The sequence below is a fragment of the Eschscholzia californica genome, unplaced genomic scaffold (genome assembly GCF_041429995.1).
Source record: "Eschscholzia californica isolate CP2 unplaced genomic scaffold, dmEscCali1.0.p SCAF_1, whole genome shotgun sequence".
In the NCBI taxonomy this organism is placed as follows: Eukaryota; Viridiplantae; Streptophyta; class Magnoliopsida; order Ranunculales; family Papaveraceae; genus Eschscholzia; species Eschscholzia californica.
Window position 1 is genome coordinate 50,080,539 of NW_028238198.1, and position 21,293 is coordinate 50,101,831.

Below are 21,293 nucleotides of genomic sequence, written 5' to 3' on the forward strand. Positions count from 1 at the left end.
ATCTATTTTATAAGAAGGACACTTATCGAAACAAAAAAAAAAAATTAACTATTAAAGTTGAGTGACGGTTTAACAAAAGGGGCCCAAATTTGAATCTCCGAAAAATACGGGTAAAAAAGGAAGCTGCTCACAAAGTAAGGGGGCAAAAAGGAAAAAACAATGCCTCGTACTAGCTTGGCTTCGGCTTGGGTTGCTCGGAATGATAGGGCCCAAATTTGAATAAAATATAATAACTAGCTTTTATTTTGAAATAAAATAAGCAAAAGTGAGCTTAATTTTTTGGAGGAGAAATTTTAGAGGAAACTAACTTTATCTATAAACAAACAAAATACCTTTTGTACTTACAACACTTATGGAACAAAGTGTAAAGCATTTTCTTTCTCCTTACTAATATAAAAATGGAAACTTCAAACTAAAAGTGTTTTGTCCCACATCTTTCAAAGAGAAAAACAAGCTTGTGTTTATATGGAGAAATTTAGGTGTAAGGGATGTGGCCTCTTAGCGTTACAATAGTGCTCTCCGGAGGAGAGACCCATCACTTTTTAGAGGCACACCTTACCTTAGGCACACCACAATTTCTTCCATTTCTCACTTGCACACATCACTGGCTAGTGGAAATAGTCCAAGCACGTGTGTACTGGCTAGTTTCTATCCACCGTTGGATCAAAACGAAATACACAGAAAACAAAATCGTCTTCTATCTCTCTCTCAGCTCTTACTCTTCTCTCTGTTATAGTTCTGTCAAGATCAGGAGATCATAATTGAAGTTTGCTTCTTCAATTTATGATAAGGAATAGTTGAATCTTAGGAGACTACGTTCAGATACTGCAAAAGCAATACCAGAATCAACGGTAGCAGGGGCATTTAAAGTCTTCAGGAAAGTGAGTCTAACTCGTGCCTTTGTTCCACCTTTACTGTTTTACTATTTACTTGTAGGTTCATTATCTTCGAATGGTTCGATTACTGTTTTAATAAAGCTCTCCAAAAAGATAAGTTGTCTTCTTTAACTTACTATTTTACTGCTCAAGTAATCTCTGATTTTAAGAATAGGCAAATATATTGACAACAATACGAATTGTCCTAATTGTGCAACCATTGAACCTATTGAGCATGCTCTCTTACATTGTGCCATAGCGAAAAATATTTGGTTCCACTATAACATAATCGCTGAGAACAACATCTCTTCCATTGTGGAATGGATCTTCTCTTCGGAAGAACATCCTGATCTTTGTCATACCGCGGAGAATATACACTTTACTACCATCCTTTGGATTTTATGGAAAATACGTTGCGACCATTGCTTTCAACATGAATTTAATGATCTTTCGAAAATTATCAAAATGATAGAAAACTTTCCGAAAATAAACAAAAAACCGGTCAGAAACAAACAAAAACCTTTAGATAAATGGCAACCTCTGACTAATGATTTTATCAAGATAAATGTTGATGCTTCATTTTTAAATATTACATCCAATGTGGGTATTAGTATGATATCTCATGATGGTAATGCAAAATTTATACATGCACAAGCAAAATCTACAAAAGGCAGGAATAGCGAAGAATGTGAAGCCATGGCTATCCTTTTCGGAATGGAATGGGCGAAATCTAAGAATCACAAAGCTATAATCATAGAAAGTGATCATTTCAATCTCATCAAACATCTTGGCAACAATCGCCATACTATTCACTGGCAATCCTTGATCCACGTCAGGAAGATCCGAGAAAGCAGAAAAGAATTTGATGCGGTTCAATTCCACTACACTAAAAGAGAATTAAACTCAAATGCAGACAAGCTAGCAAGATGGGCAAGGAAGCGCAATAGAAGCAAAGTTTGGAAGAATATTCCTTGTATTTTAATTGATACTTACTGTAATAACATTTTGATTCATTAATGCAAGGTTAGTTCAACAAAAAAAAGAGTAATATCTGATTTTATTAGTTGGTTTTTAATATTAGTTTGCTAACATTTATTTTACAGTATGTTGCATGGTATCGGTTTGGGAAAAGTTTGGGCATAGCTAATCTGATACATCTCTCAGTAAATCCATTTGGGTTTTTGATCCCTTGGTTTCTTCGGAGGTCATTTGAGATGTATTTTAGGCAGAAGAACGAGATCCACTTCAAAGCAATTGAGGACAAGTTATCACATATACCAGCATCAACATTAAAAACATCAGAAACCAAGAAAGCTGATTGATTTGCCTCTAGATCTCTTTTAATTGAACTTTGGACTGTTTTTCCTTGTTTACAAGGAGAATCAAATGGATGGTTTCTTCTGTTTTGATGATAAAATTTGGGGTTTGTTCTAATTCAATTTTCGGCTTTTCACCCTGCACCTGCTCATAAACGAATGCCACTAAATTGGTTTTGTTGGTGTCGGATTGGCAGAACGAACCACTTTTACTTGATATGGTCAAGCTAAAGTGCTAAACAGATTACTTTGGAGCAAACCCTAATCATTTTACTGTTTGAACTCCAACCATCATTTTGGCTCCAAGAAGATTTATCCCAGCATACTCTACACGTAAACTCGACATACTCTACAAGTAAACTGGTCATCACATGGAAATTAATCAATTGCTACTTGTGAAACAAACGGCGTTGGGGAGGTTTGGTTTCCAAACTTTGAAATTTAGGAGTCCGGCTCAGCCCCTATTGAGTTAGCTCTCAACGACCCTACAAGGAAGATTAGTTTCTCGGTATTCCCGGGTATCAGATTACGTTAAAGATTTTGATCCCAGTTATATAGTGTACCATTCCTTCTTCCTCTTATCTTTCAGCTGGGACTAAGTTCAATGATCTGAAACAGTTTTTATGCTATTTTGACGTGAAGAACTCTGAAGATATTAGTTTCTTCGCCTGAATCAAAACACTACTGCCAGTATTTTCCTCATGATTATCATCTTGAGTGTTTGTTTCTCTCCAATGCGTCTAATGAGCTTCTTCCCTTCATTATATCTCTTGAAGTTTCCTGATTTCTTTCTCTAAAACTTCCAGAACTGCAAAAGCATTAGTGCTCACTTTCTATTCCTCTTTTTCGTCAGCTTTGAGAGGTGCTACCGATTTTCGTGTAGTGTAGTCAAAGAGCTGAAGGGTTTGAACCTGTGGTGGTCTAAAACTATCGTCATCACTATCTCAGTAACAAGGTGTGCACCAGGGTTTAGTTGCTTTCCGTCCAGGCCTTCGCGTCCTGGTTTAGATTCTCTCAGTGGTTTATGTGCCTAGTTGGCGCCTACTACTTCCTCCTTTTTCTGGATGCAAGAGCATCTCCAATGCAACACTCAATCGTAGAAACTCCGAGTGGCACTTAGGATTTTTAGAGTTTATATTTAAAAATCATCTCCAATGCAACACTCTATTTGGATCTCTAAAATGACGTGTCGAGGATTGAATAGAGATATCTCAAGAGGACACTCTCCTCTAGAAATATCTCTAATTGTCCAACTCATCAATATTTGATTTTCAACCAATAGAAATCGAGTCTTCTATATTCTCTTAAATAACTAATGATTTATTTACAAAAATAACTATGTCACATAAGTAAATAAGATAAGTTTAGATTTTTGCATTGGAGACACAAAAAAATTGAGGATCTCTATTAACGCCACCTAGGAGTGCGAATCTCAATTGAAACTTGACACCTAGGATGAATAGAGATTTTTTTGAGTTTTGCATTGGAGATGCTCTAAGACCAATAGGAAACTTAAAGGTTTCAAGTTCTGATCCGAAAAAGAATATTTCATTAGTAAATACAGGGATCACGAACTACCCGCTTCCCGCTTTATTTTTTCTCACTTCGCAATCTTGTTGACTGCCAATTTGTCTGAACCTATTAATACTGCCATTTAAGGACCGTTACAGTCAGCAGGTCAAGGCTTGCAGTGACAAAGTGGAAACTACAACGAAAACCCAAGGTCATTCGAGCCAGATGGCCAGGCCTTCTCACTGGCAAGTAGAACTAAAACAGAATCGGGCTGTCATTCGGGCCGTCAGGACTAGGAGCCTGCAGTGCGCAAGTAGAAACTAAAGCAGAGTACCGAGGTTATTCGGGCCTGCACGTGCAAGACTGAATTGGGAACATAACCTTTATAGGAGAATACCTAATGGCATAAGTTAGAGCCTAGATGATTCATTCATGGAAAGAGTAATCTGAGAACGAGTTTTCTCAAGTTAAATACAAGCAGCAGCAGTATCCTCCCAAAATTCCTAGTGCTAAACCAGAGAAGATTTTCCCATAATGATCAAATAACCTAATAATTACTTACTCCTAATAAGTGTTTCTCAGATTAAAGCTGATTTTATTCCATGACGGGCTTCACTATGTCTTCTATTATGCCTTTACCGTCCATTGCATCAAAGAAAAAGAAGTTTTTGACAGGATCCCCTTTTCCGGACACCATTTTGATAACTTCCTGATAAAACAAATATAGATCGATTCACATCGACTTCAGTTATTGTGTAATAAACTGAACTTTATAGGCCCAAGGAAAAAAGAGAAGAATGACTAAACGACAACCAAGTACACATTCTTACTACCTGTCCAAGAATGCCACCAATGATAGCACACACTGGTGGATGTTCTTTAGTACCCAGTAGTAATCTTTCCAACAGACGGTCGGGGATAAGCGATTCATTCACAGACTGCCATGTTATACAAATCATTCATATTAGGGAAGCGTAAAAATTTAATATTCCAAACAAAGCCTGTGCGAAAGACAATCACCTGTGCCTCACAGAGTTCCTTCTTCAATTTCAGAACACTCGGGAGATCGGTGATTGAGGTTTCTCCAGGGGTCCGCCCCTCGTCCTGTTCAAACTTCTCTATCACTGCACAGGAAGTGATCATTGCATCACTTTCCTAGGAAAAATAAACTATACGTAGTAGCCCATGTCCACAGAATACAATATAACCTCCCTAGCAGAAAGACTGAAGAGGGGGACTCTATATCTCTAATATAACATTTGTAATTTCTCTCTGGGGATTCTAACCAAGGCCTAAAAGCTACCTTAGAAAGTGATGGAATCGTGCATACTTATAGTTCTTTGTAAGGGACGCATTCTAGTTCTTTTGTAGTCCATAGGTTTTTTGGACAGGTCATAGTTGTGCAAAGTCGTCCAAAATATCATACATAAAGATATACCTCTCATGGCGAAGTAAAGCTTTGACGCTTTCCTAGGAAGTGTTTTCCAAGGTACAGCAGCTGCTTCCTGAAATGAGAAATACCAAGAGTTGATGGCATGATTAAGTATTTAAGTCATCCTTTGCTTGCATGAAACATCTTCCCGAATGAAATTTGAAACTAATTCATAGATGCATACCTCAAAGCTTGAATACTGCAATCGGCACTCAACAGTTTCATCAAGCTTTTTCTGCAAAATGGGTAATAAATCCATGAAATTATTTCGTGTATCTGTACGCGCATTGGGCAATGTCTCTTGACAGATTATACAAAGAAGAAATGCAAAATATTTGACCTCCTATATATCGAGGAGGCTTTTATAAATTATAACTGACAGACGATACTAGATTTAGAAACAAAATCTGAGAAATCACCACTAACTAGGAACCTAAACAGAAGCATAATGCAGATACGAAAAAACTTTCTGCTATTCGAAAATCTACAACAACGACTAGCACCACATGCACTTGATCAGGTTTATGCAAGTTTCCGTTCCATCAATGTGCTCCAATTTATGAATCCTAAAAGCTTTGGTGACGCAAATTAATGACACTAATGAACCAATTAAACAAGGGAGGAAGATCATCAGTCCTACACCATCTGATGCGCTATATTGAGAAGAAAACAATGCCGAAGTTGTTATCAATCTCAATAAGAACAAGCTGGAAGTCGGAATACATACACGAAATGGTCTGGTTTATATCAAATTGATTGGTTGGTTATAAGATGGAATCTGAAAGTTGGAAGTAATAGTCGAGAAAATAAGATCAGAATCAACTGCATGACACCTTCTATTGTTAATTACAAACAAAATTTGCTATGTTGGTTGGGTAGTTCAATAACGAATCCAGGTTCGAAAGTTGAAATACAAAAAAAAAAAATAATATATAGCAAAATTGAAGCTTAAAGGGAAAACAATGACGAAAACCTGACTACCTGAGCATAAGCATAGTCTTGCAAATCGACGAATATTTCACCACATGAGTCCCTACAGTCAACTGAGTAAAATGCAATACGGTTTGGTCTCTTCCGACATGTTTCATTAACCTTTTTCTGAAATAGAAGCAAACAGTTGATAAGGACATGTGAATGCGTAAACAGTCAAGTTCCAAGCCAATTGAAGCATTCGTCTCTATCTGTTGACATAAATAAAATGGAAACCGTACTTTTGTTGCTAGAGAGCAACGGCCGAGAACGACGGCACCAAACTTGTCGTAGAAATCTCCAGAGACACTCGACAAGTCACCTGTTAGAATAAGATGTTCGACTCAGTATTGCGTATTATTAGCTAAAATATATACCACCATTAGTACATTAACTCATAATTAGGTAGAGTGTATACATGCCTTTTTCTACTGAAACACGAACCATTGGATTGAACTCCCTCAGGGCATCGCAACAAACTTCAGCAAGGGATTTACTGATGGGTAAGTTCTCATCTGACGGAATTAAGAAGTTTGCCCAAATGGCTTCTTCTGACACCAATCGATCATCCATCAAGGTCACACTACCAATTCCAGCTAGAACAATGTTCTTGCAAAACTACACACAACAATACATCAAAAATAAGTTCCTACACAAGCCATTACAACTGAAACATTAACGGAAGTACGTTACAAACAACAAGGGATATCGATAGTTGTTTTACCTCAATAATTGTGCCGGTTATGCCGCTAACCAATATATGAGACTTACTCAACCTTCAATTTTTAAGAAACATTGCAGTTAAAACTTAAGAAAACAATATACTAGGTCATGTAAATTATACTTGATGAAAACCCTAGAACAAAAACAGATGAAAAAAATCTTAATCCATTCCCAACTACTGATTTCAAATACATAAGCATGGAAAGGTGATTGATTTGAAAAAATTCTATGGAGAATGAAGAGCTAGATATATGATTTAACCAAATAAGTAGATGAATTTACCTCCTTTGAGCATCGACACCCCAGACTCGAATTTGACGATCGTATAGTGCAGTTTCCTGCTCTGTTAACTCCTCCCCGTCCATTTGCAAACTTAAACTGATTCAAACAGAAATAATTGTGGTGAGAATTCTTAAAGTAGTCAACTCAAGTTAGTGTTAAGCAACTTTAGGAGATCTCAAACAAAAACCCTAATAGGGAAATGAAAAATAAGTTGGGGAGAATGAGGATAAATTTGAAAACCCTAGAAGTGAAATAGTCAGTGTGTAACTTACCTTCAGAAGTTATTGCTTGAAGTTCAGAGCGAAAAGTAAAAGAAGAAGAAGACGAAGAAAACGGGTCAAGGTTAAGCCCCTTTACCGCCTTTATGCCTGGTTTCTTGGGGGTTATTCTAAAGGCGTCCCCAGAAGAGTTATTAGCGCCTCTATTATTCATTTTCTTCTTTTCAAATTTTGTCTTGACGGGGCGCCAATAACACTTCGCATAAGGGAGGAGTGTTCCTTAGGCCATGTTTGGCGCGCGGGAATGGAATGTGATTCCTGGGAACCACATTCCCGTAATCTGATTCCTGGGAATCAGATTACTGTAGTTTAATGTTTGGTTAGACCAGGAATGGGAATTTGATTCCTGCCATATTCCTAATTAGGTGTTTGGTTCATACAGGAATAGGAATGTAAATATTTGTAAAAGTTCATTTTTATCCTTACTTAAACTACATAAAATACACATCAATTTTGTTGTATATTAAAATCAGTATTATTTTTTCAAATTCGTAAATATAAAATAATAATAAGACACATCAAAGGATTAGAATTTAAAACTAATAAATTTATCTAAATAAGATTATGTTCGTAAACCTACATAGAAATTTATCTAAAATTAAATTTTGTTCATGAACCTAAATAGTACTTATTAATATCAAATTCTAAAAAAATATTTTTTCCAACCGAATTACGCCATTTAACACATTATTGAAACATCTACTAATTGTTTCTCTGGAACGATAAAACCTTATTTTTATAGTTCTATTCTTCACATGGTGGGCAAGTATATGCAAAAATATCGCGACCATCTCCTCCACACAAACCTCATTTGTGTCATACACTTTACCAATAGTGCGCAACATTTTACACAAAATCGTAAAAGTTTTCTTGTCCATCCGAAATTGTTCTCTGCATACTAAATCACTATCCCAAACCATTCTCTTCATATTCTCTCTACGTAATTTATTCGTAAAAGTCGATGATGACTTTAGTATGTAAGACCTATAATAGTGTTCGACTTGTGTGACGACCATTGCTGACAATAACGTCAACATATTTAATAATAACCTCAAATTATCTAAAATAATCAAGATTTTTCGTTTTCGCAAGGTGGTTAGACGAGCCATAACTGCATATAAAGACATCTTCTGTTCGTAAGAATTAGATCACTGACAATTTGTTTCGTTGCATCTAATTTAATTACATGCACCAATAATTACAAAAAAAAAACTATAAACCAGAAAAGAATGAATGCTATATAGATTTGACTAAATACCAAAAGTAACAATTGTTACATCTAATTTAATTACATATTTTCAACAAAAAAATTAATTACATGTAGATGTTGGTATGAAGATATTTATTTTTGTTAAAATTGTATGGAGGTTAGTAGTTATAAAATTAATGATTACAGTACCTAGGTCAAATCTCAAAAAAAAAACGGCAGTGCCTACTTTTCAACAAAAAAAACCTATATGCCTAGTTCATGTTATTGATTATTATATTGATAAATATTGATTTAGCTACCTACTTTTTCAACAAAAAGAAACCTAGAGGCTACCATTCAACATAAATTTATGATTATAATTCCTTGGGTTTGGTGTTATTTCAACAATTTCAATTTGTATCCTAGAGCAATGGGGTTCCTAACATGATAGATTTCATCAAGAATAAAAACAAAAAGCACGAGCTTACCTGTGAACAATGGGATTTTTTTGCTATGACGAGAGAGAGAGGGGGACTTCGGGTAATACAATAAAAAACCCTAATTTACTAATTTATATGACATCCAACTTTAGGATAGGTAATTTCAATATTTTTTAAGGATATATTTGTCCACAAATTTTGGTACATGTGATTCCGGGGGAATGGGAATCACAAACCCACCTCCCCCCCGGGTTTACTATTACCCCTTTTTGTGGGAATCGCATTCTCGGGCCCACACCATTCCCACAAGCCAAGCAATAGTCCGGAATGTGATTCCCGGGAATCACATTCCATTCCCACGCCATTCCCGCGCGCCAAACATGGCCTTAGTTTCTAAGGGGCGAAACCGGACCCCTTAAGCCAAATGGTCACAGTTAACCCGTATTCCATCCACCACCCTACTCGAACCGGCTTGACGATTAGAATAAGTTTAACTCGGTGATTTACCCTTCGCCTTTGGTCATGTGTTTTTGAAAGGGTTATTCCCGTTTGGCCTCTACTTTGTGACCAATTTCCAGCGTAGCAATCTAGTTTACGATAGATATCCAGATGACATCCTTTTTGTATCTTTAATTTATTGACTAGAATATCAACGTGTCATTTTACTCTCCTTTTTTATTTGTTTTCTTTATACTTTTTTCATTCTTTATCACTTCTTCATCTTCTTCGTCTTCCTCCCTTGATCTTTTACAGTCAGTCGCTCGACGGCGATCACCACAAATTGGCAACTCTCTCTCTCCCTCTCTCCTTATATCTATCTACACTACCCCAAATATACTAAATGGATTTTGAATTCTAAATAAACATGTAATATTGAAACCAAAAGTACTTTGAATTCTAAATAAACACGTAATATTGAAACCAAAAGTACTATTGGCAAACATGAATTGATTGTTCATTCCAAAAATACCATAAAATTAGATGGGAGTGAAGTATAGTAGCTTGCCTTTTGAACATGCTAACTATAGGTTGGTAACACCTCAAAACAATTTGACCACTATATTGTCGACTTGCAGTTTTATTTTCGAATGACAATGCTTTTAATCCTGACATGGAAATAGTGAACTTATATCAAATGGCTGCTCTAAAAAGGTTCAAATGCCATATATATAAAGGTAAAAATAAAAATAAAAATATTAAGAGAAAACGAAAATCTTTTTAAAAATTTCCAAGGAAGAATGCTCACCTAAACTTTCTTGATTGTATTTATTCCTCATTTTGGGTTGGAAACTCCCTTGGGGTTGGTACAATTGCTGAGTACCTTGATGGCTTTCCCTTGTTCACATCTCATGACTTAGCAATGGAAGTGATATAGCCTGCAAAATTTGGGAAGGTAAAGAGACGTGCATTGAAGAAGGAACTTTAATACTTACAGATGATGGATGCTTCTTAAGTACTCTATTTTAAATGTGGACTACATACACTGTATGTAGTCCATGGCTCATATAACTACATCAGTCCCGTTTTTTGTCGGAGAAAATTTTTATAATCGGGTCATGACAGTTCGACAAAAGTTGCTTAAAATACAAAATAAGTCATCATCTGTCACATTTATAGTTCTACTTTGCAATATATTTGACTATTTTATGTCAGTTGTACAATGGTGAAGTAGCAGGGGCGTATTGGAGAGGGTGTGATATGTGTGGTCGCACCGAGAACCCTCAAACTGCAAAGCTTCCTCAAATAGTAAAAGACCCTTAAATGTTGTACTAAATTGTTTTGCAATGAGATGTATCTTAGTTGGTAAACATCTTGTACACCATGTAAGGTTGTAAGATCAATATTCTTGCTCATCAACTTTTTTGTTTATTTTTGCAACACATTATTATCTAAAACTATCAGACAATAACTAGTTAGTTATAGAAAAAGCAATTAAAATTGTTCAAGTTTGTATGCTCCAAAACTGTTGGTTATGGAATTGAATGTTAATTCTCTATTCTTTTTAATTTTATTAAATAATTCATATCATGAAAAGAATGAAGTTAGGAGATGAAAAGTATGTACTTTGATGGGAAGGTAATGTGAGAGAAAATAATACACATTTAAGATGGTCATACAGATCACAAACACTAAAATTTTGGATTTTTTTTTTGGAACGGACAATAGGAAGGGGGCGCAGACCCTATTAAATTTATCCCAAGATTTGTGATTCATGGATTTCAGTTCCAGTGAGAATCGAACTTCAAACCTCTGGTCATGGAGTGAGTGTCCAACCACTACATTAATTAGTAGTGGATAACATTTGGACTTTTGTCTAACTACATTGTGTGAAAAAAATTTGTTGTACATATTGGAGAAAAGACCCAAAATAAATTTTACCATCTGGCCCCTAAATTCTTAGCTACGGCATTGATTTGTTGTTTGTATTTATGCACAAATACAAGTACTTCTTTTAGTCGGCAAAAGAAATTTGAATCGGTATTGTGGATTCATCTATAACTCTTTACGCGAAATACTAATGAATTTTGATTTGAATCACCCTTATTTCATTTATGACTTATTTCTATCTATATGATTGGTGAAAAGTGCACTCAAATAGTATTTAGAAGTATGTAATATGTTCTAGGTCCAAAATAAAACACAAGAAAGATTAAAGGCGCAATCTTAAATTGGAACCAAAATTAAATGATTTTGCTTTTTCGCCCATCATAACCTCATTCTTTATTCCTAAATCCTCATTCTTTATTTATTTCTATTTTTTTTAGTTGAAAGAAATCCTCATTCTTTATAATCCAAAAAAAGGGTTTTGGATTATCAAAAAACTCTCTAGGGTGCTTCTAAAGGCACCAAGCCAAAAGGCTGTTAGCATCCATCTCTATTAACACCAGGCTCAAATGCTCATTTCTCTGTTAGCACCATTCAACTATGTAGTCACTAGTCAAAGCCAACCCTAACACCTCCAACCGTTTATCACAAAATCAAACAAAATCTATTCGGACGGACTGAACCAGTCCGAGCCTTAAGAGGACCAAACGGATTAGCTGATCCGGGACCAAGGAGGGTCAAACGGATCAGCTGATCCGGGACCTAGGAGGACCAAACGGATCAAATGATCCGGGACCTAGGAGGACCAAAGGGATCAGCTGATCCGGGACCTAGGAGGACCAAACGGATCAGCTGATCCGGGACCTAAGAGGGCCAAACGGATAAGCTGATCCGGGGTTTGAAAAACATCCCAATCTTCACTCTCTTTCTCGTGAAGTCGACCATGTCCAGCTCCTCTGTTACTTCTCGCAAGGTTTTCTTCATCTTCCTCTCTCTAAAAACCCTTATTCTCATCTCTCTCTCTCTTTACCTTTCTGAATCTTGCAATCTTTCTTCTACATTTACAAAGGGGATATGGAAGGGATGAAGATGAACATGAGAAGGAAGAGGAGAGAAATGAGTTTATTTTGTGGATGAAATTTGGTGAAGAAGGAAGAAGAGTGGACTCATTCTTTTCAATTTTGTGTATTTACTAACAGGAATAGAAAGTAAATAAGAAAAAATGAAATTTTTTTTACTTACACTATCTAGATGAGCACACATGATTTTTGTTTTGGAAAAAAATGAATTGGTATTCTTTTTATTTTGGAAGAAGAAGATGGAAGAAGCAAATGAAGGTGAATGTCACCCACATTAAAAACCGGTGCTTATAGAGAACTCGGGTCAATGGCTATTGACCCGAGTCAATAAAATTTCCGGATGCTAACAGCCTTTTGGCCTGGTGCCTTTAGAAGCACCCAATTCTCTATTCTCTCACCTCACTCTACACAATCCCGAAATCCTAAATCTTGTTAGGAAGTGTCTTCTGTTTCTCTTTTTCGGATCATTTCTTCTCATCTCAATCTCATTTTTCAAAAGGCTTCCAAGGTTGAAACTTGTTTTAAAACATTCATCGTCTATTAATTGTTGGAATTTCGGACAAGTTATTAAGTAATCTATTTTATAAAATCAGAAATTAATTTTTATAATATTTGAATTTGAAATTTATGTCTAATAGTTATATCGTTTGATAAATTATATAGAGAGATATCTCTTTTTGTGAAAGGATTTTCTACTTGGAAAATGTCTCTTTGTTTTCTATAAATAAAATTTTCTCTAAACAAACTAGGATATGAATAAAACAAAGTGTAGAAACTGTGTCGGAAAACCTTTGTCATCTTCAATATGTTCTAATGCTCCTTAAGTGAAATCTCCACAAGTTACTTGGTGTAGTTTCACAAAGGCTTGGCATATCTTGGGAAGCAATTTGCCTTGTAACCTTCAAATAATCTCGAGTTAGAGGAAGCAAATAATGCTTTAAGGAAAGTGTACCTAGTACACGTTTCAAACCTCTATTCTCTATCCCTCTTATTTGTTGATCAAAGAAAAATTTAATAACAATCTTAAAGCATTAGTTTTCATAGGGATAGAGACTTTTACTGTTTTATGACAAAAAGCAAATTGAAGATTATTTGGCGCAAAGAATTATTCAACTATTCAAATTCGGTGGAAGGAAGAGAGATTAATTCATGGGTTGTTGGCTCAGTGTATAAGTTGGTTTTAAACTTGAAGTTACCCATTTTTATTAACTATTGGATAATTTGTTTTCTGGTAATTAAATTTGTGAAAGAAATTGATGATAATTGAGGAGGTCAATTATCAATTTTCTATTTACGATAATAATGGTGTATTGCATTGGAAACTGTTGTTTCCCTGGTTCTCTTTTAAGAGAATAGTTGATGCAGGCGCATAACACGTGGGCCTACGTCCACGCGTGCCCACGTCCCGGTCGGCCACAATAGTGGTCCTAATTAGTATAGGATTAGGAAGTTACTTTAAATTGGTATTTCTTTATTTAGAAGTTTCTTTATTTTAAGTATTTTATTATTTAGGAATCCTAGTTTGAGTCTATCTAGGAAAGTCTGTTATCCTATAAAAGGAGGTCTAGTCTATTTTATTATTTACAGTGAAGAGAAAAACCATTGAAGTTAATTAAGTTTTAGTTTATTTATCGTTTTCTTTACCGTTCTTCGTTTATTTTATTGTTCTTCTTTAATTCCGCTGCGTCTACATCAAGTGGTATTCAGAGCCATATTTTTTTTAACCAATCACAATGGTTAATACTACCGTTCCTGCTACAACAACTAAAGAGAAGACACCAACTTTTGCCTCCGAATGGGACAACATCAACAAGAAGTTATCCTCGGTTACAAAATTGGAAGAAGCTTTTGAGAATTACAAGAAGGAAAACGTGGAAAAATTCGACCATATCAGTCATCGATTCGATCAAGTCAATGAGTCCATCATGAAGTTATCTAAACAACTCGAAGGCATATGTAAGTCTCCCTCTTCCACCACCACTCCTTCCTCTTCTACTACGATTCAAACCTCATCACAACAACCACCTCCAACCACCACCAACACAACCGTTGACATCACCACACCAATCCCAATACCCCTATTCGGTCACACTATCACCAACCCATGCCCGACTACAATCCTACCACCGATTTGTTCACACACCAACCCTACACCACCACTCTCACCGATTTTCCCATTAACATACACAAACCCTACAACCATTCCAACCACACCACCTTTCTCCTTCACCGTCAACACACATTAACCATACCCGAGTCGTTCTCTCACCAATCCATTACCAACCCGAGTACAACCCAACCATACCCCCTCCATACTCCTCGGCAATACTACTCACCAACCACCCTCCCAATCGAAACTCACCAACCAAATCGTGACCTTGAATACTCGAGAAACAACAATGAAACACCCACTCGCCAACACTCTCAAGCCATATCTCCCCACCTCACACCAAACCGAGGTGCCTCTTCTTCAAACCACCGAACTGAAACCCACCAACCCTTTCAAAACCGAGAACCGGAACCCCTCACCCACCAAGTTCAACGTTTTTCCGACAACTATCCACCTTCCCGAACCTGGCTAGCTGAATCTTTCATCAAACGACCCAGCGATTTCCCATCTCTTCCTCATAATCGAGAACCTGAATTCCCATTAACCCAACACCATAACCGAGAGGAAACTCGTGTCCAACACCGAACCCACCTCGATGAACCCGACTATCCACTGTACCGTAATGAACCTCGTCTTCACCACCGAACCCAATCTTATGAACCCGATCGATCTAATACCCGTTTCAACTACCGAGAACCGAACCTTAATAGATCCATGCAACGAAATCGTACAGCTCCTCCAACACGTCCCATTCATACCGAACCCGACGACCACCATCCCGATGAAGATCATGATCCTCAACCAGCTTATTCTTCGTACCGTATACGAATGGACGTCCCGGCATATGACGGTTCCATCAACATCGAAAACTTCTTGGATTATATTGCCCGATTGGAAATTTTCTTTGATGTTATGCAGGTACACGGACAAGAACAGGTACGATGTGTTACCGGATATCTTTCAAAAACAGTTCTAACTTGGTGGAAAAAGGAATCTGAACAACGGCGATTATCAAATCTTCCTCCCTTATCCTCGTGGTCTGAACTTAAACCGCTTATGATGGCACGTTTCCTCCCTCCTGATTACGAAAATCAATTATGTTTGGAATATCTTCGTTGTCGTTAGGGTCGACGTTCAGTTGAAGAATATGCTTCCGAGTTTCAGCGTTTGAGTACTCGGCTTAATCTCCCGATACAGAATCCATGAAATTGGAAAAATTCAAAGATGGCCTTCGGGGTGACATTAAGGATCTTGTCAACCTCCGTCCATTCTCTTCCGTCTTTGAATGTATTAGTGTGGCTCGTTCTTTTGAGTCCGATTCTCGTTCAATCTATCGGGGGAACTACAATCGTCCCAATTATGTTCGACCACATCCAGATGATGCCGACCTATCAAAACCAACGGATGACGGATCTAAGAATATTACTGAGAATCCTTATAAAAAACCACCTCCGGGTAAGTGTTTTCGTTGTTTTGAAACAGGTCATTATTCTAATAATTGCCCGTTACGTGGTAAAGCAAACTTAGTGGAGAAACATACTCAATTGGATTCAGACCGTGAGGAGGTCGATCATGTCAATATTGACCCTGATTCAGGTGACCGTGTTATGCTAGTAACTCGTAGGGTACTTTTTACTCCACTTGAACCCGATCATTCTCAACGGAAAAATTTATTTGTTACACTAGGTACGGTTTTGGACAAAGTTTGTACTATCGTTATTGATAATGGTTGTGTGGAGAATTTGATTTCATCTAGACTAGTTGCTTACTTGGGTATTCCTACTATTCCAAAACCACATCCTTATCGTACTGCTTGGATTCCATCCGGTACTGCTACACGTGTTGATCGCATGTGTACCTTTTCACTCTCTATTGACTCTTTTTATTTATCTGACATTACTTGTGATGCTACCGACATGGATCTATGCCATATTATTTTGGGACGCCCTTGGCAATCAGATGTGGATGCTACTTACAAAGGACGTTTGAATGTTTATGAGTTTCCATGGAAGAAGAAGATTATCACCTTGTTGCCGATTGCAGAAGGATCTACTGAACTTACCTCCATCCAAAATTCGGTTCGGGACGAACCTTCTGGGGAACGGGGTGCTGATACAGGCGCATAACACGTGGGCCCACGTCCACGCGTGCCCACGTCCCGGTCTGCCACAATAGTGGTCCTAATTAGTATAGGATTAGGAAGTTACTTTAAATTGGTATTTCTTTATGTAGAAGTTTCTTTGTTTTAAGTATTTTATTATTTAGGAATCCTAGTTTGAGTCTATCTAGGAAAGTCTGTTATCCTATAAAAGGAGGTCTAGTCTATTTTATTTTTTACATTGGAGAGAAAAACCATTGAAGTTAATTAAGTTTTAGTTTATTTATCGTTTTCTTTACCGTTCTTCGTTTATTTTATTGTTCTTCTTTAATTTCACTGCGTCTACATCAATAGTTCTTAATCTTTATGTTTAACAAAACAGAGTACACCCAGTTTTAATTATCTTTCTATCTGATAAATCGGAGAAAGAATTATCTTCTAACAATTAAGATAACAACAGTAATTATAAAAAGAAAAAAAAAATGTAAAATATCCGAGTCGAGGATACCTCTGTCCGTAAGACAATTTACGCCCTGTATATCAGTACCAAAAGTAATGGTGTATGTCTCCCAGGATAAAACGGATTACCTATCAGAGTAAAGAGGGTACCTCTTAGTTATGATAGTCTGACGAACTTTGTAAGTAATATGAACTTCTGAACAACGATCCTTAAACTCTAATGCTTAAAAATGAATGCTCAGAAATGCTAAAAACTAATGATTTGTTTGTTGAATTCTCATGGTATTTATAGGGGTATTGACACCACTTCGTATGGGTGTCTATAGATGAATATGACTGTTGGTTTTCGGGTGCCATGTTGACCGTCAGATCTTAACGGATCTATTAAGATCTAGCGCATTGAACGCCCACCGTTAGATCATCAACGGATCTATCTTAAGAGCGCCAAATATCCTGACCGTCAGATCATATCTCAGAAATGCTAAAAACTAATGATTTGTTTGCTGAATTCTTATGGTATTTATAGGGGTATTGACACCACTTCGTATGGGTGCCTATAGATGAATATGGCTGTTGGTTTTCGGGTGCCATATGTTGACCGTCAGATCTTAACGGATCTATTAAGATCTCGCGCATTGAACGCCCACCGTTAGATCATCAACAGATCTATCTTAAGAGCGCCAAATATCCTGACCGTCAGATCATATCTATAATCGTAAAATCCAATCACTCCTCGCGAGGATGCGTACGTGCAAAGTGCAAGGTGCATTCGGGCACCTCTAAAGCGCCCAATGTGCTTTAGAGGCGTACGTGCGGGCGCCTCTAAAGCACCACGCCAAGCATCCCATCATCCCAACCAATCTATTATTAGTAACACAAGGAAAAGTCTATATAAGGAAGTACAACTTTCCTTATTTTTCCAATATGGTACTAATAATAAAACTACACGCTGTAGTTATCCCTATATTTTTCCCAAGTAAATCAATGATAACTCATTCATATGAAATCGGATTTTGATAAACTTTATGTCTAAATTCAAGAGCTCGACGAGACGAATACAATGTTCCATCCTGATCTTGATTCGGACAACGTTTGGTTGCCCAAATTGACAAAAACAGATCTGGTTTCTACAGAAACTATATACAGGCAAGTTCTTTTTCCTTTTGTTTCTTTATTTTGAGGGAAACTTTGATAAATTTTACAAAAAATTTCATCATATAACGAGGATATCCAAAATTGTGGGTGAGATATATAACTATAACTACGATATGCATGAAGGTCTAATTGGAGTCTATTTGGGATGTCAATTTATTGGAATATATTGTATCCTAACAAGATCGTGATGTTTATAATTGTAAAAATACTTAGAAAACTTTCTCCCTTGTGTTGCTTAAGATAGAACAAAAAATAGGCCATCATTTACTTCAATTTGCATAGATGCCTCGTCTGATATATGTTCGAATTACCTGTGGGTTGATCGAATGGGTAAGCAATAAGTAATTTTAATGTTCCTTTCTAAAACAATAAAGTATATACAGAAGTTAGGCATTTGAATACGTCATGGTTAGTGTAGTTTTGTGTATGATGTAATAGTTGGTAAGATTTTTGCAAGTTATATTTTTCTTTTTAATAAAGTTGCATAGATGGATGCAGATAGTATTTCCTTAATTATTGTTTGGTATGAGCAATAAAGTTACATAGTGTTACGTTTGCAAAATGCAAACATCGTTTATCAAATCTCTAACGAGAGATATGTTTAAACTTTTACATCTAGAGAGATGGGGTTGAAACTCTTTACACAAAAGTCACCATTGACGGCAACCCAACCTAACACTAGGAAATGACTAGTTTTAGGTTCAATGGGCAACAAGTCATTGATAAGTGACTAGTTTCAACACTTAAAATTTTATATCTAACCCTATCTAGGATGATAGGTGTTGGCTGCTACGGACTGAGGTTGAGTTTAAAACTCTTAAAATTTTATAACGATCGTCATTTTTAACGTCGTTTAATTTGGAGTGTAAGGTTGATGCTAATCGGGGTAAAAGAGGTATTCAAGTCAAATATTCCTACCCAAGAAATTCAAAGGAAAAATTCTCATATATATCTCCAAGATATGTCTGCATTGGAATTAAGATTATTTCTACATTTACGTTATTTATTTACATCCATTGTAATTCTCTTTTAGTATAAATAAATATGGAGGTATATGGTTTTTCCTCATCCAAAACCCAAATCTTTCATGGTATCTGAGCCTAGAAAACTCAAACGAGTATAGTTTCGATCATATTTTGCTTCCGCTTAACCGGCGGCAGTAGCCGCTTCAATGACTATCGTCCACCAGAATCATTAAATTTTTTTTTACCAGTTTCAATTAAATTAGGTTAATATCCTAATTTTTTTTTTAGTAATGAGATATTCTCATTATATTTGATTCAACAAATCGTATTTTGGATGATAATTATATGGGAGTAGTTGCTAGTAAATAGATCATAATCAATCTAAGGAAAGATATTCAGGATGATCTTCATAGTGTTACTCGGTTCATGTTAATGGTCTTATTCAAGTTAGTTATGTGTTGATGGAAAATCGGTATCATAAAAGAATCGTAAAAGGGGCAATTTTGGCAGGAGTTGTTATTTTGTTTCTTCCCAGTTGGGAAATCTTCTCGGTCGTTGATTATTACCTCAGTTTTGACGTTGATTATTTTTTTCCATGAACCTCTGAATCCGTTGTGATTATGTTCACTAAGTGCAATCTTGTTGCCATGGGCCTCTGAACCTAAAGTGGTTATGCTCACTAAGTGCAACCTTTTTATTAAATGACCTCTAAATCCGTTGTGATTATGTCATGTTTGTTCGTTATCACTGTCCTAAATTACTTGGTTATTTGTGTTATCTACACCAAACAAAAGCTTCTTAACAACCAATCCAATATAATGAAGTATATGTCGAAGAATCGTATCCTGAAGTTTCTCCCCATGAAGTTATTTCCCAAATTGAACTTTTGGTTTGATCCTCCGTTCAATTTGCGGGAGGGTAATAAGGGTAAAAGAGGTATTCAAGTCAAATATACCTACCCAAGAAATTCAAAGGAAATATTCTCATATATATCTCCAAGATATGTATGCATTAGAATTAAGATTATTTCTACATTTACGTTATTTATTTCCATCCATTGTAATTCTCTTTTAGTATAAATAAATATGGAGGTATATGGTTTTCCTCATCCAAAACCTAAATCTTTCAGATGCCTCCCTGCTTGTGATTTTGCTTGGTTAGTCATAACAAACTAGTCGTGTTTTTTCCATGGGACTCTGGATCCATTGTGATTAAAGTCATTAAGTGCAAAGGGTTTTTAAATTTAATCTGGTTAAGCGTATATTTTTAAATGGCTTCTGAATCAAGTGTGATTATGTCATGTTTGCTCGTTATTACTGTCTTAATATTTTTATCGATCTACACCAAACAAAAGTTTGTGATTTTTTTTCGAAGAATCGTTTCATCAAGTTTCAGTCTCATAAATTTATTCAATTTGAACTTTCACTTTGATCCTCCGTTCAATTTGCAAGAGGCTAATAAAGGTAACATATAAATCAGGGGAAATATTCTCATACATATATCCAAGATATAAATGGATTGGATACACTAAAATTAGGGTTGTTGATATATTTATGTTATCTCTCTTTATTTATTTCCATTTATTGTAATAGTTGAAGAGATGTCTTTCGATCAAGCTGGCAACGCGCACAATTTGTCAGACATGACAAATGATGAAGATCCTTTAGTCCAAACATGTTATGGATCGTTACATTAGCTAGAAACCAATTCCGATCTATGGGACATTTGGATCGCTCGCAGCTAACGACGTCCGAATCCTACAATGGGTTACGCAAAAGAGGATCGACTCGGTACATCAGAAGATCTGACTTGAAGGAATGGGATAAGATGGAGTAGATTAGATCTTCCCAAAAGTATCCAAAAGGGTCAGGCTAAGAGTCGGATAAAGAAAACAAAGGTCGGGCACATTGCCCGGGCCATGCTAGAGTTGGGCCCGATAAAACCATCGGCAGACCACGACCATGGATATGGGAGTCCCAAAAGGGACAGACTTTCATCTAGGAATCTCTCTCAGTTTATGGTTTCTGTTTTTTTGTCCTTTTTTAGGAATCATATTTTGAATAGAATCGTGATTATGGCAGTCTCT

General features: G+C 36.4%; 1 protein-coding gene across 1 annotated transcript; it reads right to left on the minus strand.

Annotated features, from left to right (window-relative positions):
• Nucleotides 1-4,104: 4,104 nt before the first annotated feature.
• LOC147567394 (SUMO-activating enzyme subunit 1B-1-like) lies at nucleotides 4,105-7,606 on the minus strand. The gene is made up of 11 exons (XM_086654032.1): nucleotides 7,382-7,606; nucleotides 7,110-7,205; nucleotides 6,829-6,880; nucleotides 6,527-6,722; nucleotides 6,347-6,426; nucleotides 6,117-6,233; nucleotides 5,320-5,370; nucleotides 5,142-5,208; nucleotides 4,724-4,827; nucleotides 4,537-4,641; nucleotides 4,105-4,412 (listed from the first exon to the last, which is right to left on the minus strand). The coding sequence occupies exons 2-11, from the start codon at nucleotides 7,190-7,192 to the stop codon at nucleotides 4,299-4,301; spliced, it is 969 nt and encodes a 322-aa protein (XP_086510158.1). The 5' UTR covers nucleotides 7,193-7,205; nucleotides 7,382-7,606; the 3' UTR covers nucleotides 4,105-4,298.
• Nucleotides 7,607-21,293: the final 13,687 nt, after the last annotated feature.